The following is a 26,502-nucleotide window of genomic DNA, read 5'->3' as shown; positions in this document are numbered from 1 at the left end:
AACCAAAAAACGACTTAAAAAGGAAAAGCATTTATGTCATCGCGAATCAGAGCGTTTGACTTCAACGTGCACAATATTTCTGATATATAAAAGTATATAAGTTATCTCCATGGCATTAACTACGTTGTTTCAGACTACGGAAAGAGCGTTTATTACCATATCACTATTTTTTTTTCTATCATCGATCGTTCATCATTAGGTTTAAATAAAATTAATTGTAAAACTTTTCTGAAGTATTAGCTCTCGAATCGAGTTCTAATTTGATGCTTAAGAAAAATATCTCTTCTAATGTAATTTATATTTAATCTTGTAAAGTTTTTATTTATAACCGTATACCGTTGAAAATTGGGCTCAATAAACGATACTTGTCTATAGTAATACTGTGTATTACATAAAAATCCTTTCTCTCCCTTATATAACTTATATTAGCGCATTTTGAAGACTGAATAATAAATATTTATATTAGATTAGACTAAAATAATAATATAAACATTTTAATAATCAATAAATGAAACGCTGTTCTTGAATTGAAAGGTGTAATAATGTGTTTATTAACAACTATCTTAATCACATACACACATACACCATACATATCATTCTGTCCATGTAATCGAAAGTTTTTCCAAAGAAAATATTACAAATGAAAACTAAGTTCAATTTGTGCCGCAGTTCAAGCTTTATTTCGACAATCTGTATAAATGTCGTGACAAAATGTGTATTGTTAACTTTCTGTTTCATTCTCAAAGCATCGACAAAAAGCCTGTTAGATAATTCTATAATGATAATACAGATGAAAAAAGAAAATAGTCCCAGTTTAAAAATTAAGGGCGCTTATGACTTGTTTCCCTGTACTACAGATGGAAAGAAAAAAATCGTCGAAATACTGGTAAACGTTTGAACTTAACCGTTGTTGGTTTAATACTCATTACAATAATTTATTCGACATAACTTCATTTAATATGATTATTGGGTTAATGGTGAAAGAAATCGATATTAAATAAAAACCGCAACTTCGATTAGCAATGATGGACAATCGTAAATCGTAAACTCTCGTTCATTACAGTTCTCATGTCTACCTTTATGTCTGAGAAAAATTCTTCGTTTTCACCGAAAATCATTTTATTTACATAAAGTTAAACAAATTAACGAATTCTCCAGTTATATTAAGTTTAATTCATGCAATACTAGCATTATTATAATTTTTAAGATGTCATTAAGTATAAAGCCGCGTTACACTTTATGTATCTTTTTTAGTAAACCTTCAAGGAAAACAAATTCAGTTTGTTACAAATTATGAAAGTTATCCATTTCATTGTTATTTTTTAGGTTCAAGTTAGACCTTGTTTATTATTATTCCCTTAAAAGGCTTACGTGCATTTTCGTAATGCGCAATTATAATTATCAGTTCTAAGGCTAGAATTCACTTTTGTTTTAAAGAAATAGCTCAAAGATTAGCACCTTGAGCGTTATAAGATTTGTTGATAAGAATTTATTTTAGAGTACATTTCTAAGCACCGGGTATCAAAAAACGTTTTTTTTTGTTTTGTTACTCTTGTGAGGGAATAAAGGGTAACTGGTAGAAAATATTTGTTGAGAGGAGTGAATATTCGTAATGATTAACGAATCATTTAGTTCGCTTTTTAACGAGTTCTTCTTCGTTATTTACAACTGGACGTTCCGTGCAATTTTTGCAAGACTTATTATCATAATTCCCTCGAAATTATCTAATCAAATTACCGGGTACAGAAGATAAAGACTACGTACAAGCTTTTTGGGTAATTTGTTTAGTAAGAACGAATTGCCGGTGGTACGGTAGTACATTCCTTGTCGTCAAGTGTACGGTCGATGACTGGTCTGTAGTGGATTTTGACCTACACACGAGACAAAAGTTGAGACATTTGAAAGATAATTTGATTTAATAAAACTTACTTCACCAGTTTGAGGGTTGATGTTGGTGAGTGTGTGTTTTCGCCAGTGCTGATCGATAGGTTTCGGTGTTTGTCCTTCGATCGGCTTGCTGTAATCATATTCGTCGATTCTCTGTTTGAAGTCTTCCCGTGCATGAGCACCGCGACTCTCTTTGCGGTTTTCAGCAGCGAACATTGTCTGCATCGCATTCAACATCAGATTCTGCAGCTCGAGCGTTTCGACCAAATCAGAATTCCAGATCATTGACCTATCAGTAACCTTAAGATCATCCAATTTCTTGTAAATAGCCGACATTTTCCGGCATCCTATGTAAGAGCGTACGCATAATGAATTGCTGGAAGAATTATTCATAAAAAAATGAAAGACATGAAAATAAGCGTTACCCTCTTGTAAAGAGTCAGCCTGTCTGAAGACCGCAGCGTGATTCTGCATAATCTTTTGCATGTTGAGCCTTAGTTCAGCAGTGGAGATATTCCCGTTGGCATACCTAACTTTGTCGAGGTTCGCGACCGATTCCTCTCCAGCGTTCTACGAGAAGAATTGGATTGGAAAGGACGTCGATTGGAAAGACAGATAGTCGCAAGCGCTTAAAGGAGCTTACAGGACGAAGCGGCCCAATCTTTTCACCGGGTTTGTTCTCTTCCGCGACTGTTTTCGCGCAAGCTCGTCCAAACACAACCAAGTCGAGCAGCGAGTTAGCGCCCAGGCGATTAGCCCCGTGCACCGAGGCGCAAGCTGCCTCGCCGCAGGCGTACAGGCCAGGGACTACGGCGTCCTCGTTGTTCTTTCTCGTGAGAACTTGTCCTCTGTAATTGGTAGGTACTCCGCCTGGGCGCACGCAAAGGCAACGTCAATTATCCGCGCGACCACTGCGTGCGAACGAGTGCTCACCCATGTTGTAATGCACCGTCGGCAAGACGGGAATAGGCTCGCGAGTGACATCGACTCCAGCGAAAATCATAGCCGTCTCGGAGATGCCCGGCAGCCTGGTGGCTAATTGCTCGGGTGGCAGATGGTGCAGCTGCAAGAAGATGTGATCCTTCTCGGGGCCGACTCCTCTGCCGACGGAGTTGACGATTATTCGAGTGTCGGCTACGAACGCGAAGCTCGCGACTGCTCACCTGCCCTCGCGGATCTCGATGGTCATCGACCTCGAGACGACGTCCCGCGACGCGAGATCTTTGGCGACCGGAGCGTAGCGCTCCATGAATCTCTCGCCTTCGCTGTTGACCAGGTAACCACCCTCGCCGCGGCAGCCCTCGGTGATCAAGCAGCCAGCACCGTAGATACCTGCGAGACGAGACGTAGTCTGACGCACCTCGTCACTGCTAGAAGCCGAGAGCAGCTCGCGACGTCCACTCACCGGTCGGATGGAACTGCACGAACTCGAGGTCCTCGTTCGGCAGGCCCGCCCGCGACACCATGGCCGTGCCGTCGCCGGTACAGGTGTGCGCGGACGTGCAGGAGAAAAAGGCGCGGCCGTAGCCGCCGGTCGCCAGAACGGTGTTCTTCGCGTGGAAACGATGCAGCGTGCCGTCCTCGAGGCACAGGGCCATCACGCCACGGCACTCGCCGTCCTCCATCAGCAGATCCAGCGCGAAGTACTCCACGAAGTAGTTGCAGTCGTAGCTCAGCGACGTGCCGTAGAGCGTGTGCAGCAGCGAGTGGCCCGTTCGGTCGGCAACGCAGCAGCACCGGTGAGCCTGGCCCCCCTTGCCGAACTTGAGCGACTGCCCGCCGAACGCTCGCTGGTAGATTTTCCCTGCGATCGGAATTCGTTCGAGGACATTACGCTCGCGCCAAATCCGCGGAACGGAATGTCCCTTTCGACATCGTGGAAGTCCACTTGCCGATCGGAAATCCAGCCAACTTCACTGCCAGCAAAAACAGACGAACCGGCGCTTGACAACTGATCGGCCGTTTGTTTACGCGCGCAGCCGTTTTTTTTCCAAATTCCGCATCCGAAATTTCCGCGTCTCCCAAAAATCCGACGTAAAAAAAAAGAAAATTGTCGCGTGACTTAGCGTGCGTGCGCGCTCAGCGAACCGCTCCTATTGACAATCCCAAGGTTTCACTTTGTTTCTTCGTACATCTACAAAAGCAAAGCAACATGGACACAGACGACTTGCGGGAAAGTGACGACGAGGAAGAGCTTGTCGACCAGAACGAGCACGACAAAAAAGTCGAAGACCCGGTAGACAAGACGAAAAAAGAGACGGAGTCCAATAGCGTCGAGAATCGCCCAGAAAATCAAGCCAGTACAAGTCGCAAGTCGTTAAAACGGAGCCGGTAAATATATGCGTCAGATTATCCTCATTTGCATGTCGAATCGCACGATCAATGAGTGAATACTTATAGTTAGTCTCCAAGTTAATCATTTTTCTGCTTAGAATGAAATTCATTTCTTAAAATTAATTATTGCTTCCATGAAATATACTCGTTGAGTAATGTACAGTAGTTGAGATTCAATATTTTCAGTTGATACTATTAGGATAAAATGACAAATGCAATTCTTTTAAAATCCTTAGAACTAAATCCAGAGTAGAAACTCCAAATAGCAGGGTCAACACTCCAAATTCTGCACTACCAAAGCGTACTTGGAGGAGCGCAAATGCATTCATTAACTTTGTACAGGATTTTAAAAAGGTAGCCAAAGACATATTCCAATAAAGCTTTGGAAAGTTTCTTATAAAGAATAAAACCAATTGAATGCTTTAGGACTATCCGGATATGGTAATGGGTCGTAACGTCTTTCAAATATGCAGTGAACGATGGAAAAATATGTCAGAAGAACAAAAGCAACCGTACATTGTTGCTGCAAACATAGTGAAGAGGCTGAAACAGCGAAAAATCAGTGACAACGGTGACCAGCAAGTTAAGAAATCTATCACCCGTGTTTCTAAGCGAAAGGCTGAGACCAAGCGAAAAGAAACAATTCAAAAGAGCTCCAAGGTTCTCATTTCGTTACTAATACTTGCCTTTATACTGTTTAAAAGTCGATAAAGTCACATTTTTATCAGGTAAACATATGTTTTGATCATTCTTTCTTTTTTTTTTATGTAAGGTAAATAATCCAGATGCTAAGAGCACTAAGGATACAGATACCACAACAAACATCTAACATTCATCCATGAATGATGCTGACTTATCTTAATAAATATACTTTTTCAAAGTCTGTGTTAAATATTTTTTAATTATATGAATTTTCATTTGACAGTCCATGAGCAATAAGAGCATCAAATGCAAATTAACTCAATGCACATTATTATTTTTCCTTCCAAGTCTACATCTATTTTTGTATTGTCTCACTGACTTCATTGCTGCTTACTACTCAGTAATTCAATCTCATATCGTAATCAAGAGTAGCGCTTGTGAATGTTTTGATTGACTCACCATCATTGGTACGACTGAAAGGCATGCCGCAATTTTCTAATTCAATGACAGCTTTTGGGGCCTCCCTCGTCATGTAGTGAATGGCATCTTGATCTCCGAGCCAATCAGAGCCTTTGACGGTGTCATACATGTGCCACTGCCATTGGTCTTCCTCCATATTTCCAAGAGCAGCATTGATACCTCCTTGAGCGGCAACAGTATGTGATCTTGTTGGGAATAATTTTGTAACCACAGCTGTTTTGAAACCTTCCTCAACAAGTCCATATGCTGCTCTAAGACCAGCACCACCAGCACCAACAACCACAGCATCAAAGGTATGATCAACTAAAGGATAATTTTTAGAAGGTCCATCTTTCGTTGTGGCAAAGTTGCTATTTGGAGTGTAATGCAAAGCACGCTGGGAGACCAGTGGCACACCAAGTTTATTCTGCAAAAAATATATTAAGAGCATGATTCATTCATTTGTTGTTTTTCTTGTATTTATTGAGCCTCCACGTGATTAGAACAACATAAAAAAAAGATCTGTACTATATTACTTTTTAATACCATAATAGTTTCCTCCAATTGAATCAAAATTAAGACTTTATAACAATGAGCTATCCTTAAATTGAATATTATCTATGATTTGAAAGGGGGGATAAATCAACTGTCTCAGCTAATTAGGCATTGGAAGATTAATTCTTATCAGAAGCTATGCTTGTATTACATATGATCATATTAGTATTTGTATAGGACTGTGTACATGTGAATAGAATATTCACAGTAATTGTAAAATAAGGCAAGATATTACACTAATATGTTACATAAAATTTAGTGACTTATCAATTATCTCAATTCTTTTGATTGATGTTGAAATAAATCTGTAGTTCAAAATTTTCCTCAATCATAAGCATTATTATAGCTGGCTAAAATTGCAAATTAAAAATGCTCATCAATGCTCTAGCATTGTTATCAAAAAATAAAATTATTCCAAAGACTTTCATAACAATGCACAAAATAAAACATATGACTTTATTTTGAAATTTTATATGCTAATTTGGCTATCTATAACTATCATGAATACAACACCTCTAATTAATAAATAATAAAAATATTGTATGTAATTGTTATCAGAAACATAAAAATACTTTGATATTGTACATTGTACTAAAAACATTATACAAACATGTGATAGATGTTATGTAAACTTCTCTGAGCTACTGTAGCATATGATTAGGATTTTCCATTCATTAAACAAACTGGTTACAAGATGTAATGCTTGATATGCAAGTTCAAAGTCTTCTTGATTGTATCTACTTCTGAGCAGTCAACTGATTGATAGGAAAACTAAGTTATGCCATGAAAGTGGTAAACAATCTGAGAACAAGCTAAGAAAATCCACTCATCACGAATACGTGAAAAAGCTAAAGAAATTATCAGACGCTTTTGGATCTTTACATAATTTTTACGTGATAATGTTTAAAGACATTTAAACAATGCATAGGTATAAGTATGTGTTACTACCACACAATGTAACGCAACACATTTCGGTGTATTACACGAATGTCAAGAGAGTCAAAAAAAGGCAGGGACTGCGAGGAAACTCTTATGTAACTTTGCAAGATCCCCAAAGAATGGAAAGCTAACGAAAAAGCTGGACATTCAGTCCAGTGTTGCAATAAAAAGACAAATAAATAAATAATAGAGCAACACGATACGAGGTGTTATATAACGGCAACTACGGCATCCTTACCAATGTAACCGAAGGCGTTAAGCCCTTGGCCAGGATAGTGGACAACCTCAACATTCCATTCATCTTGTGACTTTAGCAGCCCTCCAAATCGAATTTTTATCTGATAAACCTGGCACTGTATTTTCGTCGACTTAACCCCGGTGCAAAAGGCAGGCCAACGCACTCACTCTTGCTCCGCACCTCGCGCACTTCTCGCACGGCAACGTGACGTGAGTTGAGTTAGCGGGAAGACGTTCTACCTACAGTGCTGTCGTTATTGGCGAAGTTTTATTTACGCGACACGGCTCGCCGGAGACTTGCAGGCCGCTTTGTATTTCGCATATAACAGCCGCTCCGCCGACACGTATACGCACGAGACCCGCCAAGGTATATATATATATGTTATTCGTATGGCCGCATATCGCGTGTGCTGCGCGCCGCACGATATTCGGCATTCGCGAGGAACGAAGTGCGATGGAGACGGAGAAGACGGACGTAGAAAGAGACAGATGCACGAAAAAGCGCGCAATACTGCCAACGATAGTCTGCTCCCTCGCACTCTCGCAGGCCCGCCGAGTTGCTTTTATAACCGTTGCATTCTAGATTTCATTCGCGAGGCAACGGAACGTTTGGATATATACGGTTTGTTCGACAGTAGGTCGCTGCGTCGAGTTGTGGGTGTACCTCGATTGTTTTGGGTTTCTACACTTCGAGAAGTTTCGGAGCAGTACATAATGGAGTCAGTACTGAAGCTTTTGGCGGGAATTTCGAAATCATATTTTTTTTAATATCTCAACGTAAAACATTCTGCGCTTGCGATATCGTTTCCAATAATTGTGAGTCTATCGAAAATTGTAGCTAAAAGTCAATGGTTATTTTCATATTATTTTTGAAAACATGCACAAGCTCGCACCCCGTTCTCAATCAAGTCACGCAGCTTCCATAAATTATTATAATTGGATTAGTAAGCGATGCAACTGTTTTGCCGCGCTCGAGCAAAAAGGCAATGGCAAAAAAGAAAAGAAAAATGAAATGTTGGTCTGGTCGTTGGGAGAAGCGTGTCGCGCCTAGTCGAGCCGCATTGGCGTTCGAGTCTTTTTTCCCGCAGCGGCGTCACTGAAATTGAGCGTCAACGAAGCAACGCGATAAAAGTTCGCGTCTGCCCATCGCGCTGCCCGAACGAGATTACCACATCATTCAGCAGTAGGAGCTTAACGGAATTTTTACCGTTTCGCGTTGGATATATTACAGTATCACAGGTATTTCTAGTGTTCTACGTTGAATATATATTACAGAGTCATATTTCATTTTATCCGTGACTCTTTTCAGCCGACGCTGGTACGTCTTGATATTCGCAAACGGGTTTCCTACTTTGTTACAACTCATTTTGCACCAAGTGCAGATGTTGGTAAAGCTTCCTTCAGAAATATTTCCTAATAGTCTAATAAATCGGAGTCAAATAATCATCGCGGATATTTTTTAATCTTTTAAAATTACATAGTCATAAGGCATTGTTCCTCGTTTAATATACGGCTGGCCTGATAATCCATCAAATTAAACGCAATGTAAATAAGCCTGAATGGAAAACGAGGTTAAATAGCGAGTGTCAGCCTTCTTGATGCGATGTCAATTCAATAGGGCCCCTCTACGTTCGAAGTGTTATCGAGTTTGCGCGGTGCTTGATTGACGCACACAAATTCATTCGGATCTTGCTCTCTCGTCTTGTTGACTGCCGACAGCGATGGCATTTGCAATTTTGGCTCGATTATGTTGCAGATGTGCTATTTACGTTTTACACGTGCGTATTAATAACTTTTTCATTCGAATCGTTCACCAGGGAAGTATCCCGTATTCAAAACTTCAACGCTCGTCAAGTTGTTAAAATTATGTTTATTGGAAACTTTCAAAACAGATGATCATAGGCATCTCATTATAATGTCGTATGATTAAACTTCATAACTTTTCACTCTGATTTGATAACAATAACATTAAAAAACCACAGGTATCGCCTCAGCTTCCTGTTCATATTCGTCTCGCAGTCGACTGAAGAAATGCGCTAGTTTATATGGGCATATCGCGTTTGTCGACGTAATTTTCGCTCGTTTATCTGCGTCGGTAGAGGCTAGATGAACAAGTCCGGTAACGTTTGAATTGCGCTCGAAGTGCACGACGGTAGCTGCTTTACAATCGCACGCCAACGGATCGTTCTCCAAGTCCAACCACTTGAAATTTGATACATTTTTTATCGCGTCCAGTTAAGTTTTGTCGATGCGCGAAATTCGGTTGTCTCTCGGAAGTAGAACCTGAAATGATTCGAACGTCGCGTATGACTGCTTTCTAACGTGAGAAAGAAAAAAAACGGGTCTCTCACCTCCAACTTCGGGGATATGGAATCTTTGTCGACGTCTTTAATGCGCTTCCCAGTGAGATTTAGGCTCTGCACAAGAGCACGTATCTTTCGTTTGTCAAGTCCGGAACTCGTTGCAGTGTACTCTCGCAGAAATCCAATTTTGTACGTTTGTACAATTTCGGCGGCCTGGTCAGGCCTCTTGCCGAGCAATCGATACTCAACTCGGTTGTTTTTCGATCAAGCCAACATTCGCAAACGCCGAACAACGAGCAGAGATGAACTGCTATTTACTTGCCGTCCGTTATTACCCATCTGCTATTCTCGTTGCAGTGATAGAAATTGTAGCGAGCGATGCTCCGATACGGAGCCAGTACGAATGGCGTTAGAAGAGCGGCGATCATGACTAGTAGCTCGTACACGATTGCCGAACTGTTGCTGCAAACAAAGAAATCACGTATCCGTTCGTTAATAATCATTCAGTTTTGCATTTTTGATTGAACAGAAAACAAGTTTTTCTTTCCTATTTATCTTTTGTATCTAACATCCGAGCTATTTAAATTGCCAGACAATGGATAGATAAAATAAGAAATCGATAGAAGTACAGCTTACAGAAAGACGGAATTAAACGATCGTTGCTCCAAAGCATCGTTGGCTCTTCGGTGTCTTCGACTAAATCAAAGCCATGAAAAATCTGGAAATGACTTTTCCCCTCCCACGGACGCTACTTCCCTCTGTCTTCGTTCGCACGCTGCCTCGAGGGTGGCCCTCGTTATCTATTCACGATTAAAGCAGCACGGCTTCGATCCTTCGCTTCTGAGAATGTGAATTTGGCAAATGAATATCGTTAGAGCAACGAAAAATGTAGCGAGCGACAGTGCGCTTCCAAAGAAAATAAGTTTAGAGCGACTCGTTGCAGCGAGGAAGGAGCCAAGGTCACAAGATAACTCAACGATCGAGCGTTCATTTTTTTATTACTCAAACGAACCGATCTAATCTAATCCATCGAGGAGAGCCCGATGCTAATTATCGCGTAATAAAAAGTAACGCTAGACAAAAAAGAAAAGACAAAGCCAAAGACAAAGACAGCGTCGCCAGTCGGTCCATCTCCATTGAAGCTCTCGACGCAGCTCAGTAGGATCTGATTGCCGGCGGCACGTGCTGCGCCTCGGTGTCGTCGAGCGTCGTATCGATTACCGGCCGGTAGGATATGCAGATCTGCGAGATTGGAATCGGTGAACGGTCGAGTCGCGCGGAAAGCGCAAGCCGACGACGAGTGGAACGCGCGACTACCGAGCCGTCCTCCTGCGCCCAAGTGAGCGTGTGCTTGCGCCAGTGCTCGCTCAGCGCCCTCTTCTCTTGGCCGGCGATGGGCTTGGAGAAGTCGTACTCGTCTACGCGCACCTGGCCGGACGGGAGAGAAACGATTGGCGGGCAATCGCTCGGTGGCGTTGCCAGCGGCAGAGCTGTATTAATGACCTTGTAGTCATCCCTGGCGTGCGCGCCCCGCGACTCCTTGCGGTTTTCGGCGCCGTAGACGGTGTGCATGGCGCACAGCATGAGGTTCTGCAGCTCCAGGGCCTCGACCAGCTCGGTGTTCCAAACGAGCGACTGGTCCTGGACCTGAGGCGAGGAGCGGCGGTCAGGAGAGGGGCGCCGGGCGAACCGTCGCGCCGGTGGCGGCGGCGTACGCAAACTTCCGGCAGCTCGCAGGTGAACAGCTTGGTCATCTCCTTGCAGCCGCGCTGCAGCACGTCGCACGTCCGGAACACTCCGCAGTACTTTTGCATGGTGCGCTGCATCTTGCCGCGCAGCGCCGCCACGGGGATGCAGCCTTGGGCGTGGCGGGTCGCGTCGAAGCGGCATATCGCGTCCTCGCCGATGTCCTGGCCGAGCAGGCGGGGAGCATCGGTCGCGGCGGCAGTTCGCGCGAGGACGAGAGCAACGAAGGGGCTCACCCACCGAGGGCAGCTCGTCGAAGGCCTCGCCGGGCCGGCTGACGCAGGCGATGTTGTCGGCGATGGCCTTGCCGAACACGACGATCTCCAGCAGGCTGTTGGCGCCGAGGCGGTTGGCCCCGTGGACCGAGCTGCAGGCCGTCTCTCCGGCCGCCCAGAGCCCCTCCACCGGCACGTCCCGCTCGTGCTCCCTCGTCAGCACCTGCGCTCGGTAATTGGTGGCTATGCCGCCCATGTTGTAGTGCACCGTGGGTATGACGGGGATGGGCTGCCTCTCGGTGTCGACGCCCGCGAACACCCAGGCCAAGTGCGAGATGCCGGGCAGCTTGGAGCGGATCGTCTCGGCGGGCAAGTGGTGCAGCTGCAGGTACATGTGGTCCTTGTCCGGGCCCACCCCCCTACGGGCGCGACGAACGCGGAGCGTGAGCGAGGGGCGGCGGGGCGGCGGGACGGCGGGGCGGCGGAGCGGCGGGGTTATTGACCCACCTGCCCTCGTGTATCTCGACGGTGATGGCCCGCGAGACGACGTCCCTCGAGGCCAGGTCCTTGGCGTTGGGCGCGTACTTCTCCATGAAGAACTGGCCCTCGGAGTTGACGAGGCGGCCGCCCTCGCCGCGCGCGCCCTCCGACACCAGCACGCCCGCGCCGTAGATGCCTGCGGCGGAATGCGGAGGAAAGCGGAGGAAAGCGGAGGAAAGCGGGCCGCGCGTACCGGTCGGGTGGAACTGCACGAACTCCATGTCCTGCAGCGGCAGCCCGACCCGGCTCGCCATCGCCATGCCGTCGCCCGTGCAGGAGTGCGCGCCGGTGCACGACTGGTAGCAGCGCCCCACGCCGCCGGTCGCCACCACCTGCGAGCGAGCGCGCGCGTCGCTGAGGCCGGGCCGAGCGGGGCGGCGCTCGCGCGTACCGTGTGGTGCCCGCGGAACCGGTGCAGCAGCCCCGTCTCCAGCTCCCAGGCGAGCACGCCCTTGCAGCAGCGCCCGTGGAACAGCAGGTCCAGCGCCACGAACTCCACGAAGTAGTGCACGTCGTGGCGCAGACTCTGCCCGTAGAGCGTGTGCAGCACCGAGTGGCCCGTGCGGTCGGACACGGCGCAGGTGCGGTGGGCCTGGCCGCCCCTGCCGAAGCGCAGCGACTGCCCGCCGAAGGCGCGCTGGTAGATCTTGCCGTCGGCGGTGCGGCTGAACGGGCAGCCTGCGGCTCGGCCAGCGGGGCGCGTTAGACCGGTCGGTCGGCCGATGCGAAGCTGCTGGCCGCGGCGCCTCACCGAAGTTCTCCAGCTCGTAGACGGCCTTGGGCGCCTCCCTGGTCAGGAAGTGGATGGCGTCCTGGTCGCCCAGCCAGTCGGAGCCCTTGACCGTGTCGTACATGTGGTACAGCCAGCTGTCCTCCTCGATGTTGCCGATGGCCGCGTTGATGCCGCCCTGCGCGGCCACCGTGTGCGACCGCGTGGGGAACAGCTTGGTGATCACCGCCACGCGGAAGCCCTTGCTGCCCAGGCCGAAGGCCGCGCGCAGCCCCGCGCCGCCCGCGCCCACGATCACCACGTCGTAGCAGTGCTCCACCAGCGAGTACTTCTGGCGCTCGCGTCGCCGGCTCGGTTACGATCGACTCGGCACTGCCGCGCGCCGGCACCGCCACCCTTACCTGCCCCTCGTCCCCGCACTTCACCTTGTCCGTCGTGCTCGCGTTCACGTGCAGGCCGCCCTTGCTCGCTGCCCTCGCTCGCCTCGGCCAGCCCTTCCGAAGGTATCCGGCGCGTTAACAGCCTTCGAATGCGGCGACGAATCCGCGAGTCCACTTACGGTCAGTAAGCTGCTGGCGGATCTCAAAACTCTCAACATTTTGGCCCGTTCGTGCAACCGCGACGGCGAACCACGTATTTGCTTTTCTCCCAGCCGATAGAAGTATCCAACTAGGTTAGAAATGTGGGATCGGGTGTGGCGACTACCGTCAAAGTGACAAAAGAATAAACGCCTCGTCGGCTTTTTCGTATATAAATACAAGCATTGCTTTTTATTGCACTTGGAAAAATACATTTGTTCCATGAATCATTAAGATTGTATACGATTACACTTGACGACACTCGCTCGTGCCAGTCTTTACGTGGCACGTGCTGGCGCAGGCCCGTCGTACAGAAAAGGATTGGCTTACCTTCGCGGCGAGATGAATCTTAATGAATTCAAGACGGACGATTATCGTAAGCGAAGTAAACATTCATAAATAACAATGCATAAGTATAGGTACGTAATTGTAATAAATTTGCGGAGAAAACAGAAAGAATATCCAGATGGGTGCGATTACAAACTACACTTGATCGGTGCTCTCGGTTATTAAAATCTGCCCGTACAAGTCGATCAAACTCGTACCACAACGGCGATCTTGCGTGCGATCCATTCGATTACAGAACAAATTTCAACGTAGAGAAATGCATGGTCAAATGCGATTCGTCGTTCGATGATATGTTTTGCGTAATCCCCGTCGAGCTGCAGAGTCAGTCTCGTAAACATTGTTACGCGAACAAGATATCCAGAAAAAAGTTTATTCGAAAAAAATGTCCGTACAAATATTGTTATACACATATACGTCCTGTTTTACTATTACCTTCGATTACTACGGATCTATCGTGTGCGTTATGCGGTGAACACAATTAATAGCGTATTATAGTATACATTTTGGGAAAGGTGACTGAGTAAATCAATAGTCGGTTTACTCGACCGAACTGAATTAATTGACATGGACGCGGGGAGTTCGTTACGAAATAAAAGAGAGAGAGAGAGAGAGAGAGAGAAAAAAGAAGATTGTACTACGAGCTATACGTGAAAAAAAGTACGACGTTGACACTCGGAGGAAATTTTATCTTGCAACACGAGTTAGATATCGTCAACGAGACAGACGAGTTTAGATAAAGCTTATGATAAAATTGCACATGTACAGCACACCTATAAATGGCATATCTATGCGTTATACGACAATAAAAAGAGGGAAATGTAATCACACGGACGCGTCGTCTTTGTAAAAAATGCTCGCGTCGCGTGGAAACAAGACTCTCGTAAATGGATGATTAACTCGTGTTTATGTCGGTCCTTGCTTACAAGGTAGGGGGGGGGGGGGCGGAAAATCAAAACGCATTCGATTCCACTTTATTCGCGCTGAATTTCGCTCTTGCATCCACATCGCGCGATCGAAGTCTGAGAAAAACCGAAGAAAGCAGAAAAAAAAAAAAAAAAAAAACAGTCTTCCGACGTCTATTCTCGTTGATTTCCCGTCATCGAAGTCCAGGGACGACATTTGTCGCGATGGCCGGCAAGCAGCAGCTCCTGGAGTATCAGAGCGTGAGCCTGCGGACGCCGCACTCGCAGCAGAACTTGGCGCTGTCGGGGAACTTGAAGCCGCACTCGTGGCAGAACTTGGACATCTTGTATTTGCCGATCGGAGCGGCGCCGTTGCTCAGGTCGTTGGCGCTCCGCCCGTGGTTGGAATATTTGCGGTTTAGACTGCGCCGCGTGGACGGTGCAACGAGGGAAACAAACGAACACAGAGTCACGATACTCGATCAGCGAGTTGTCGGTTGCGGCCCCGCTGTCGCTGCCGGTGAATCGTCTCCTCGCCCAGGGGCCAAGAGGAAATTCACCGGGCCACGCATCGCCAGCGAGCGAAAAGAAAGAGGAAGAACAACAGTCACCTGCTGTAAGCCGAGTCGGCGCTGAGCTTGCCGCACTCCTGCCTCTTGGCGCTCTCGGGCGAGGAGAGCTCGGCGGCGTCGTCGTCGCTGCACTGGCTCCTGGCGTTGCTGGCCTGCCGATGGCCGTTCTGCTGCGGCGCGCTAGACAACAACGGGTCGTGGCGTATGAGTGAGACGAGCGACGGCAGGGTGGAGGTCGAGTTGGCGTCCTCCTCGAACGAGCTGAGTAGCTCGTCGAACAGCGACGCCGAGCGCTTCATCTCCAGCTCGCTCGACGATATGATCGAGTTGAGGCTGACGTGGCTGGCGTTGATCTGGTGCCGCGGGCGGTGCCTGCCGCCGCGTGCCAAGTCCGCGGCGCGCTCGGGCGGCCGCGGCGCCGAGGCGGCGCGGCCGGACCTGCAACCGAGGCTGTTCGCCGGCGGTCTCGTCGCGTCGCTCGACGGCGCGAACTCGCCGCCGCCGAGGGCTTGGTTCTGATCGATGATCAGGCGCCGGCCCAGCACGTGCTCGCCGTTCATCGCCAGCCTCGAGCTCGCGAGGGAATTGCAGTTGGACGAGGAGCTCAGCAGCTCGCGCGACAGCGAATTCGTCTCGGCGCAGTCGCTGGACAGGTCGGACGAGGTCAGATCGTCGAAAGCTGTGGGCGGAGCAATGACCGAAGCCCGCTGCTGCTGCTGCTGCTGCTGCTGCTGCTGCTGCTGCTGCTGCTGCTGCTGCTGCTGCTGCTGCTTGTTGTCTGTCGCGGCTGTTGGCACCGACGGCGACTGCTTGTGGGGCGCGCCGTCTGCGGCACCGGAGCCGTCGCTCGCGAATTTGGCGAAGGCGGAGCTGTGGGAGAGTGGAAAATTGGGGCTGGAATTGGCTTTCTGCGGGGGACAGATCGACGAGCCGTCGGTCGACGACTGGTCCGATGTGTCGGAGAACAGGTCGTTCATCTGCTGCTCGGCCAGAAGGTAGAACGGGTCGTAATGGTTGCCGCTGAAAGAATTGGTGCTCGGTTAATGAGTGGGCGCCGGTGCGAGGTGTCGCGCGTAAAGCACAGGGCGGGGGTGCGGGAGCGTGCGCGCGCAGCTGCAACGAGGACAGAGAGGAAATCGGCGTGCAGTGAGCCAAGTGCACGTGACGAGCGGCTCGAGCTATGTTGTGCGAGTCTAGGCGCGTCACGGAGGAGAACTTACGTCCGACGTTTGAGTATCGTCGAAAAGCTGGGATGCCGACGAATGCAGCTGTTGATATCGCAGCGTGGCAGCCGCTCGTAGCTCCTCAGCAGCTGGCTTTAAAGGCAAACACACGCGATTTTTCTCCTGTGTACTTATGCTTAAGTCGAAGGCTCGATCGCCTGCTCGCGCTCGGCTCGTACGCTCGTTACGGGCTCGAGTAGGCCGCTCAAGGGCCGCCGCTTCGCGGTCTGCCACGGTCTAACGAGCGATCAGCAAACTACCTTCGTCTCGCCGTCCTCGAGCGCGTTCTGCTCTTGGGGAACCTCTCGAGTCTCTCGAGTCTCTCGAGTCTCTCGTCCTCGTCGTCCTCCCTCGAAGTGTCGCGCTCCGCGATGTCTCTCAGCGGCTTCGATTTCGCCGGTCTCCCTCGGCGGTACTCCGTCCCTCGGCCGCCAACGATCGCAGGTAAGAAAGACACGTCGCGAGGGATCGAATCCAATCTTGTGCACGTGCGGACGTCCTTGTCGAATTGGGTGTTAGGCTTTTCAAAGCGTAGCTCGTTCGCGTTCAACGCTTCCGCGTTCCGCTCGTCGAAACTTTTGTTCGCTCTGCTCGGAGAGAACGAACGGCTCGGATGAGCGATAAGCGCGGTTTGCTTCCTTTCAGTTTATAATTTTGGAGGAGCACGGAGTCCGGCTAATCGACAAAAGCCCGCGGAAAAGTCTCACCTCGCGTTCCTACATCTCCTCGCGGCGCGATCGAGCCGCGACCTCGACTGTCGTGTCGATTCGGCGACGAGCGACTCTCGACTGTCCATCAGATTGGAGTTAGCCAGGCAGGCGTCGATTTCTTTGAGCAGCTCGGAGGCGTTGCTCTCGTTCTCGTCGGCGAAATCTTCCCAGTCGCCGTCGGTCATTTGCAAGTCTTCCGTTCTGACGCTCGACAGGTCGCTGAAGCTCGCGTTCCTGTAGTAGTCGTACAGCAGCTTGCTGTCGCGCGTCTCCGCGCCTTGGCCTTTGGGTCCGTCGTCTCTCGTGGGTCTGTCGACCACGTAAGTCGCGCAACGGCGCGTCGGGCAATCGATCCGCGGCAGTCGCAGCTGGTCGTCGTTCCTCGCCGTCGGCTCTGTCGTGCATCGTTCGAACGTGACTCGCTGCTTGCGCGCTCGAGAAGGAAAACGGACGATTACCATTCGCATCGTGTCGCTCCCAGCTGGGTCGCTCGACTTTCTGGTGCGGCACCGTCGGCGTGCACGGCCGCCTCATTTCGGCGATGTTCGGCAAGCTGAGATACTTTTTCGGCCGGCCGAGCAGCTTCTCTCTGAATCTATTGGTTGCGATCGTCGACTCGTCCTTCCCGCCCGCGCCGCCCGACTCGGCGTTCTCCCTCGTGCTCCCGGTTTGCGCGCGAACCCGCGGCGTTGGTATTTCGGCCGGCGAGCCCGGCCGATGGCTCGTCAGCTCGTGGACGCTCGCGGCCTCGCAGTCGCTGCGCTTGAACGTGCGGCTGGAGGCTACCGACGCGGCGGCGGTGGTGGCGTCATCGTCGTCATCGTCGTCGTCGTCGTCGTCGTCGTCGTCGTCGTCGTCGCCGTCGGATTCGCCGTTCGCGTTCGCGACCGTTCGACTGCCGGCGATGGCGTCGGCTCGGCCGTCGCTTGCCGCGGACGGACTGGCGAGCCCCGTGGCTCGGTCGACGGTGCAAGTTCCATCGGTCGCGGGATTGATCGCGCCAACGGCCCTTCCTCCGCTATCCGCGCTCGTTTCGTTTGCGCGCTCGCCGCCAACGACAAAGCACTCTTCTGTTTCGCGACGGCGCACCATTTTCTCGTTCGTTTCGAACTCGTCGGTGGTCGAGTTGGCTTCGTCGTGGCTGGTGGTCGACAAGCCGGTCCTATGCGAAAGAATCGGCTCCTCTATTTTATCGATAGCATCCGCGTTGCTCGGGCTGTTACGCACCTCCTCGCGAATCTGTCTCCACGTCACGTAATCTCGCCTCTGCCCCGCGATTTCGATCGTTTCGATGTTATCCGCGCTGTATTCCTCCTCGGCCCTGGCCTTTTTACTGCCGCGAGACCTGAATCTCGTTTTCTTTTTCAGTCTTTGCTTGAGACTTTCGACCCGCGGCACGAAGGGATCCTCCTCGGGTGAGTTCTTGAGTAGGAAATTCGTGACCAGCCTCGCGGACGACACTTGCGACGAGTTCGACGACAACGAGGCTTTCGGCTGAAGGATTTTCGCGGGAAGGACTTCGGATAGCAGGAGGAGCCGGCGCGAAGCGAACAGTTGCCTCGGGGCTGGCGGATTCAGGGATTCTTGGGAATCGGAGCTTCTGCAAACATATACGATGCGTTTGTTTTCAACGTGTCTGTTGCCAAGACGAATAGTCGTTAATCCATCGGAGCTGCAACTCGGAACAAGTCTCGCGGCAAAGTCGTACAATTTCATTACTTGGAGCGTTAAGTATAGAAATATGCGGAAGATGTATCGCAGTAAACTCTCAGGCAATTAGCGTTTCAACGGGCCGGCGAAGCGACCACTGAGTCGCTTGTATAAGGCTCGTCCGGCTTGTAAATCACAGCCGGAGAGAGAGAGAGAGAGAGAGAGAGAACGAGGGTATGCCAGCAAAAGCTGTACGCTTTCTCACCTATTTGAACGATCCATTGGTCTGGATTTGAGAGGGCCGCTCGTTGATATTCCCGATTCTTTCGTCTGTCCTGGTCGTTTCCTGCGAAATGAAATTTACAAAGTTTAGTATTTTCGTACCAAAATGCGATCGATGCTTACTAGATGTTAATTTGTACAGTCGAATAACGAATTGAATGGCAAGTAATTTTTCGTGACCAACCCTCGTGACGATGCTAATCGAGCGATTGTGTTATTATATTTGAGATTTGGGAACTCGTTGCTGATGAGATCGCGCCGTAGCGCTTACAAAAGTTCAACAAAACTTACATAAACAAACTTCTGAAATGACGCATGCCTTACTTTTACAGCAATACTAATGTATTGGTGCACGCAAAACGATATCATTTGTGCGTCTATGCAGTGCCTGTAGCTCGTTTCGCGGAATTTTTCAGATAAATAAGAGGATTTTATCGTCAGGGATGTCTCCAAAAATAGATGTAAAATCAGCTAATTTAGAAAAGAAGTAAAAAATATTTTTGAGCTTTTCTAAAACAGTGATTCAAGTTCACGACTGTTCGTGCAATGGTGCCAATAAAATTAACATTTAGCATCATACGAGCACTTATGAATTGAAACATGCAGGCGATACGAGAAATAATTAAAATCTCTAAAAGAAACAAGATGACAGTTTGCTACATAGTTGTTGTCAATTTAATTATTATCGATATATGAGTTGAAGCAATTATCTGCGTACGCAGTTAAGACGTTTTGAGTAAGTGCGAAAAAGTTTCCAGTGTCGATTCCACTTACTCGCAGCTAACCTTGACAGCGCTGAGCTTTGTTAATTTTTCATTTCTGCAACTCCTCGTCGTAAGTACATTTGCATAAACTTGTAATTTTAATATAATCAGCGACGAGATTTCGTAATTTTGAGTCGAAGTAACCGGCGCGACAAGTAAAATGCTGATAACGCGAAAGTGCGCGAGAGTGACATTTGTTTGACTGACTTTGGCAACCATTAATTCAGAAACGAACAAGGCGACGTCAAAAGGCATGCGCTGGAAAGTACAAATTTAAAAATAAGAACGAGTCCGAAAGCCACGATAACGAATTAGTTTACTGCTTCAGGGGACATGGAAACGAATGCTTTTGACAGAACGCATCAGAGTTCAGGGCGGCTATTTTGCGTTGCCTCCTGTACGCACAGTGATTGCATTGCTTGGTGAATTCAAGCACTTCCGAATTCAGAGCCTCTTCAGTTGGCAGCTATCCCCACGGCAGCTTCTGAGCGGTAAGCGGGACGGTCGATTAAAGAAAAATTGTAAACAATAAAAATCGATCTCTCGTTTCTTCCTCGCGAGATCGCGAATCGACTTTCGAGAAGCTATCTTCACGGTAGTCCGAGTCGACGGACAACCGAGTGAATGTCCACATACCCCGTCCACTACCTCGTCCACTACCTCGTCCGATTTTTCTATTCGAATGTCATTTTGACAATTCCGCGTTCATCGGCGAGTTCCATAGTCCACATTAAATACCAGAGTTGAACATGAAACCTTCGGAACTGTCGAGATGGCATACGAATAGAAACATCGGACAAGGTAGAGGAAGGGTTAAGGGTAGGGGTAATGGTGAACATGTGGACCACTGCACAAATGAGAGCGCATCCGGCTATTTCGTCGGAACAAATCGATAAATTGTAATGTTTCGTCTTGAACGCGCGACTGCGTAATAAAAGAAAGTCCATTTTTTCGTTGAATCACACTTGGGCAGACTACGCGAGATAGCGATAAGGCTTGAGACGCTGACGTCGGCGAAGAGAACCTGACGATTCGTCCGCGTTCGTTTGAACGGCGTTATCGCGCATCGACTTAGATACCAAGCTCGACTAGCCGAAATGCTTTCCACAAATGATATTTCTTCCACAAACGGCATTGAAAAAACTAACCTTCTACGACGTAGGATTGGTCGTTTCTCGACAAATTTTTCCTTTGTGTCTTTACTACTGCTGTGATAAGTCTATCTGTATTTACCGAATAATTACGTACTTTGTGTTCCACCTAATTCAGCAGTAAATTTTTTTCTACTACGGCAACTACTCATCGATATTCCAAACATTTTATTGCGCACGTACGTTTATTTGCGTCTGACCTCAAAAGTGTTTTACCAATTTTCCAAGCCTCCAGTTCTTTACTGTATACTTGTGAGTACTGGTTCGATACACGTGCAGTTGCATTATAACGTTATGTCGTTTTTCCACAACTGAAGGGACAGCGGCAATAAATGAAATGTCTGTAACTCGAAAATTGGCAAGGGCAGCATACACTTGCGCGACTTTGACAGTGTCGACGCTTGGGAGCGAATTTTCTACATTGGCAAGGGCGCCAGGGATTCCAGAAGAGAAAATTTGAAAGTGAAACCCAGTGCTGACTCGACGACGACTCGTTGATACATTCTCATCGGGCATCGTGGTCTCACGACGATAAAACTAGCGTGCGTAAGCAGATCAGACGCTGAAACGAGGCGCGACCAAGATCACTTCGCCCATTCGAATTTCAAGTGCTTCCCAATCCCAGCGACGTGCCCGTGCGCTTTTAAACGCAGCTAGAGTCGTTGGCTCAGATTTGGCGTGACAAGGCTGCTTTCGGAGATCGATTCCAAGCCGATCGTCGGCAAAGTTCTCGCGCGCGGTCGGCAGGATACGTCTGAAGGTGCTCGAAGATCGAGCGCGTGACATTCGAACGGCTCGTGCGCGGCTCGCTCGTCGCTGCGTCGAATGGTAATTGTGGAAGCGCGCCGCAGCTGCGGGCGATATTTCGGACGCGAGAACGGCACCCGCGTTAGTCCGTCGCTCGGGATCGGCGTTATTTCGGTCGAGCGGCGTTCGCCCCGAGAGCGAGACGAACGACAACGAACAAAGCCGACACTCGGCTACTCACAGCTGGGGCAGCTTCGGACTGTCAAGGTTTTTGCTCCTGGCCATCAGCGGCGACTGCAGCTTGCTCTGCTGCTGCTGCTGCTGCTGCTGCTGCTGCTGCTGCTGCTGCTGCTGGTGTATCTGGGCCGCGCCGCCGGGTGAGTACTTCTCTTTGTTGGTGGGCTTGCGGTTCTTGAGCCCGGGGGCGCGGTACTTCATGCGCGCCTCCAGTCGCTCCTTGGCCACGTTGTTGTTGGCCTGCGGACTGGACGGCAGGCGCGTGGCGCGCTCGCGGCAGAAGGCCACGTGGCGCTCGTACGATTTGACGCCGAACTGCCGCTGGCAGGTGGGACAGCTGCCCTTCTCGTTAGAGCGCTGCGGCGCCCCGGACGACGTGACGAGCGACAGGCTCGAGGGCCGTAATTGCTGCTGCTGCTGCTGCTGCTGCTGCTGCTGCTGCAGTTGCTGCTGCTGTTGCTGCTGTTGCTGCTGTTGATGATGATGGTGGTGATGGTGGGTGCCTTGGCCAAACGATGACGACGGTGAGGGCGCTACCGCGGTCCGCTGCACCGTCTGAAAGACAAGCCGTTATTGCTGATCTGATTATTAGCATTGGGCAGCGCGCGGCGGCTCGTTTCGTCTGCCGAGCAGCGACGGGGCGCGTCCTCTCTCGCGGGCCTCACCTTGTCCTTGACGGCCTGGATGCTCCTCCTCAGCTCGTCGCTTTTCTCCTTCCAGCTGGCGCTCTGGCGGCGACCGGCGCACAGCTGGCGGTCCTCGGCGCCGTGGGCGGCGCGCCTGCTCGGCTGCTCGTGCGCGCCCTCGGGCTTGGCGCGGCGCGCGAACTCGGCGAGATCGGTGCCCTGTATGCGCTGTTTGGACGAGTCGAAGGGCTTGCGCTTGCGCGCCGCCGTGCGCTCGCAGATCCTCACGTGGCGCTCGTACGACTGCGGGCCGAACTTGCGCTCGCACACCGCGCACTGGTGCAGCGCTCCTCCCGCCGTGGCCGCAGCCGCCGCCGCCGCCGCCGCCGCCGCCGCCGCAGCCGCCGCCGCTTCCGCTTGCTGCGAGTCTGACGGGCACACACGGAGAGAGCACGGCTATATTTTTGAGCGCTTTTCCGCCGCGGGGTAATTATAGGCCCTGGGGAATGGGAATGGCGCTTCTGCCTTTCGGGCTCGCCTTTTGCGCGACGCGCGACGTTTGTTTCCTTTGCGGAGCGGCGCCGGGCACCTGCGCGCCCCGAGCAGCTCCGGGCGCTCGCGAGGCTGCGCGCGGCCGGAGACTAACGGCAGCGAGAGCGTTGCGTTAGCGCGGAATTTTCTCGCGCGCGCGCGCGCGCATTGTTCATTGTTCCGATTGTGAACTGCGCCGCTTGGCGATCATTGCCGCCGCAGCCGCCACTGCAAACCCGACCGATCGTCGAGCATCGAGAGGCTTGGACGCACTAATTAGAAAGTTGACGCGCGGCGCGCGGCCTTCGCTGGGACGACGATGCATCGAGACCCAGTCAAAGAGAGCCTACCTAAATAATTCGCGCCTTCTTCCTCTCCGCGAAAAATACCGCTGGGGACAATGGGCGACGGCAGCCGGTAATTAGCATGAATTACACATCGACGCGGCTTTCTTCGCTCCTATCTCGTTAGATTGCTTTACGGAAATAATCAGCTCTTCCAACGGCTGTCGTAATGTTTATTTTTAGCAACGACGCTTCTCTTTTAGTTTTACTTCTTTTTCTTACGCGAGTGCGACAGCAGTAAAAGCTTAAGAGCGTTCTCTCGAGAGTCGCTTTTCTTTAAAATTTTCCTTTTTCGATCACCTATATCGTAAAAAAAAAATGTAACGGGGTAACGATGTTGAAAAACGACATGTACATTTTGAGATTTAATTTTTCTAGCGCGCGTCAAATAGGTCAAGTTAAATTTTCTTTAGATTTTTTTTCTTCTAAAAAATCAATACGTTATTCTAGAGATCGTAAGGAATCAAGAACAACAATAAGAGATATTAGAGATACCGGTATCCATTGAGAAGTTATAGTTATTAATATTTCTCTCACCGTGCCAATAGTATACCTGTGTGGCGCTACAGTCTGGACAAAAGTTTATGACGCACTATGACTTTGTTCATTTTTTTTCACCATTTCCGTGCAGTTAAGCGACACTCTAATAACTACGCGTGATCTTAGAGGGATTTTTCACGTAAGCAAATGCTAGTGACCCACAGTGGACGAAAATAAGCTTTTTGAGTTGACTGTTCCAAGAGAACGGCCACAAGTGCAAAATACCAATGATCTGTTGGCGTCGCGTTAAAATTGAAAGCGCCGAGCGAAGGAAAACAGGAGTGGCGGAGTGTCGCGATCGCTTGCGTAACTCCCAGGACAAGGCAGTTGCCGCAGCTGGTTCGGTCGGCGAGTGCGTCCCGACGTATTCATAAAGTTGGGCCAGAAAGAGGCGGAGATTCGCGCCCGCAGGTACATCCGTCGCGTGCGGCACAGGCCAGCCGAGAGGCCGAGGCGTCGCGCGAAAAGGCAGCGCAGCCGGGGAGCAGAAGGTTGAGCACACTGTCACGCACGGGCGTCGAGGAGGCTCTCCTCGGGCAGCGATCCGAGCCTGGGCGAGCGGGCGAAGCTGTCGGCGACGGCGGCGACGCCCAGCACGGCCTGGTCGAGCTGCCTCAGGGCGTCGTCCTCGCGGTCGCGCGCCTTGCCGAGGTCGCGGCATACCTCGACGAAGCGCGTGAGCTCGGCCGAGGCGCGGCAGCGCGCCGCCTCGGCGTCCGAGCCGCCGGCTGCCTTCCGCGACACGCAGCACAGCATCGCCGTCGCGCTACTGAACGCGCGCGCGTGCGGGATCGCTGCACGCACGCTCGGCCGCAACGAAGAGGAGGAGGCGGAGACGCGGAAGGGGTTTATTTTCGTCGACTCGTGTCTCTCTTTATCTTTCTCTCTCTCTCTCTCTCGCTCTATCTTTCTGTGCGTGGTTATTAAACGAGCGCCGCGGATGTGGCTTCGTTTTGACTGGAAAGGGCCGAGCGTCGCCTCTCTCGCTGCGGAATATTAATGCGTCGCGCACTCGAGGAAAATCGGGAATGACGCCACGCCAACAGTCTGTTCCTGCGGAAGCTTCGATGGAAACTACGGGCGCGCTGCTGCGCATTACCACTGCCAATCCGGTTTTTCAAGCCGATCGCTGTCGCGATTGGTCGACGATCACCGACAGCGCTCGATAATCGACCTTGCGGACACTAATGCAGATCTCGTAAACGTGCTATTTTTCACTTTCTTTTTTTTTCCCGCCGTGCGCTTAAACGCCAATCAGATCGGTCAACGAAGGCCTGATCGCTTTGTATCAGACTCGCGTCAGTGTGGCGACTAAATACACACCAATAACGCCCTAGGAAATTATATATCAGTCTAAGCTATATCTGGACAAAAAAGGTGGGTAAAAGAAAAAAGAAGAAAAAAACGCTGTTTGATTTACCGGCACGTTTTGGTCGGAACGATAATCTCTCGGCTTTATTTCCAGCACGACTGTACACAGAGCCCCGGCAAATGGGACGTCGAAAATCGCGAGGCGTTAGTTTTCAAAATATTGCGAGTAACGCGCACCGCGAAAATTTCAAGACGGCTCGAAAAGATTCGCCGAGCCGTCGATTTCACCCGGCTAACGTTCCGCGCGCGGCCTTATTTCCGGCTCGACGAAAAGATGTTTCTCCAATCAAAGTGCCAACGAAAAGAAAGAAAATTAATTGGAATTTCCAACGATTTTCTTTTCACGACGAGCCACGGCGCGCCTGCCGACACCTCGACTTTCACGCAGATGGATTATAGCGATTTCGATATTAACGACGCGAAGCGAAAGTTTGCCCGAGCGAACTCAGCGGCCGCGCGCGACGACGACAAAGCTCGGCGACTTTGAGTGGCGGCGGATACGAAGAGGCGTTTCGTTTGACGCGTGGTCGTTAAACCGCTACGCGATCCCGCGGGCCGCCTCAAAGTTAGAAAACCAAGGGACGAATGAAATATAAGCGCGCGCGCAGATCTCGAGTCGAGTCGCCCGTACGCCGACTCGCGGCTGCTGGACAGGCGAAGTGTAATGCCCTTTCGCCACGCGGCTATACTTTTAATTGCCGTGGGACACTTTTCGCGAAAGTGGTTCGTCGGCGAAAAGGGGGCGAGGCGTTTATGGCCGCGAGTTCGATTTTGTTTTCTCTCTCTCTCTCTCTCTCTCTCTCCCTCTCTCTGCTTTGCCTCGCACGTAAGACTGCAGAAATGCTCGTTTTTGCTCCTCCTCGCGTGGCGTAACGACTGCTCACGACCGAGGAGCGACGGAATACGATTGACCCGCAAAAGCAAATGTCGGCGAGCAGCGGCGCGGCCCGGCTACCTCCAAAATGCAAGTCGTTTTTTCCTTCGGTGGGCTCGATCAGCGATACGGCAGCGCTCTCTTCTCTCCGACTGTGGCTTGCACGACGAAGGCGTCGCGAAAGCTCCTAGCGAGGCGCGCGAACCAGTTCCTCCGACTGCTTTGATTTATTCGCCGTTGCGGAAAAGCTTCTTATCGGCCGTTCGCGCGCCCACGACCGCGACGACAACCCGGGGAGCCGGCCCACGCGCGCTCGCGTCTCTTCGTCGACGACGACGTCGCACTAGCTGCCCTCCCACCTCCCTTCTTCCTGCGCGAGCTCTGTTTACACATCGCGGTCTCCGACCTTCAGGGTCGAGTCCCGCGCGGAGCCGCCGCCAGCTCCCAGCGAAAAATGGCACGCGC

General features: G+C 50.4%; 3 protein-coding genes across 3 annotated transcripts; 1 reads left to right on the top strand and 2 right to left on the bottom strand.

Annotated features, from left to right (window-relative positions):
• Positions 1 to 1,033: 1,033 nt before the first annotated feature.
• Positions 1,034 to 7,509, bottom strand: LOC131673018 (succinate dehydrogenase [ubiquinone] flavoprotein subunit, mitochondrial). The gene is made up of 9 exons (XM_058950648.1): positions 7,055 to 7,509; positions 5,323 to 5,749; positions 3,293 to 3,691; positions 3,051 to 3,219; positions 2,821 to 2,987; positions 2,531 to 2,757; positions 2,313 to 2,457; positions 1,930 to 2,234; positions 1,034 to 1,871 (listed from the first exon to the last, which is right to left on the bottom strand). Exons 1-9 carry the CDS (start codon positions 7,115 to 7,117, stop codon positions 1,785 to 1,787), a joined length of 1,989 nt encoding a protein of 662 aa, XP_058806631.1. The 5' UTR covers positions 7,118 to 7,509; the 3' UTR covers positions 1,034 to 1,784.
• LOC131673008 (uncharacterized) lies at positions 3,701 to 5,314 on the top strand. The gene is given in 4 exon segments (XM_058950635.1): positions 3,701 to 4,218; positions 4,458 to 4,575; positions 4,648 to 4,881; positions 4,994 to 5,314. Coding segments are annotated over 4 exon segments (621 nt in total). The 5' UTR covers positions 3,701 to 4,039; the 3' UTR covers positions 5,084 to 5,314.
• A 1,433-nt stretch (positions 7,510 to 8,942) lies between the features above and the next one.
• LOC131673015 (uncharacterized) lies at positions 8,943 to 25,981 on the bottom strand. Its single transcript, XM_058950644.1, has 23 exons — positions 24,305 to 25,981; positions 22,417 to 22,805; positions 21,756 to 22,306; positions 18,836 to 18,916; positions 17,379 to 18,520; positions 16,918 to 17,314; positions 16,471 to 16,797; positions 16,208 to 16,303; positions 15,027 to 16,007; positions 14,687 to 14,838; positions 13,147 to 13,256; positions 12,989 to 13,081; positions 12,609 to 12,918; positions 12,249 to 12,535; positions 12,051 to 12,189; positions 11,825 to 11,993; positions 11,343 to 11,736; positions 11,072 to 11,266; positions 10,860 to 11,003; positions 10,674 to 10,784; positions 9,993 to 10,598; positions 9,405 to 9,818; positions 8,943 to 9,336 (listed from the first exon to the last, which is right to left on the bottom strand). The coding sequence occupies exons 1-21, from the start codon at positions 24,546 to 24,548 to the stop codon at positions 10,512 to 10,514; spliced, it is 6,399 nt and encodes a 2,132-aa protein (XP_058806627.1). The 5' UTR covers positions 24,549 to 25,981; the 3' UTR covers positions 8,943 to 9,336; positions 9,405 to 9,818; positions 9,993 to 10,511.
• Positions 25,982 to 26,502: the final 521 nt, after the last annotated feature.

Source organism: Phymastichus coffea, unplaced genomic scaffold (genome assembly GCF_024137745.1).
Source record: "Phymastichus coffea isolate CEN01 unplaced genomic scaffold, Cenicafe_Pcof_1.1 PCOF00164, whole genome shotgun sequence".
Classification (NCBI taxonomy): Eukaryota; Metazoa; Arthropoda; class Insecta; order Hymenoptera; family Eulophidae; genus Phymastichus; species Phymastichus coffea.
Note: the sequence above shows the minus strand (reverse complement) of the source record. Positions and strands in the feature narration are given on the sequence as shown.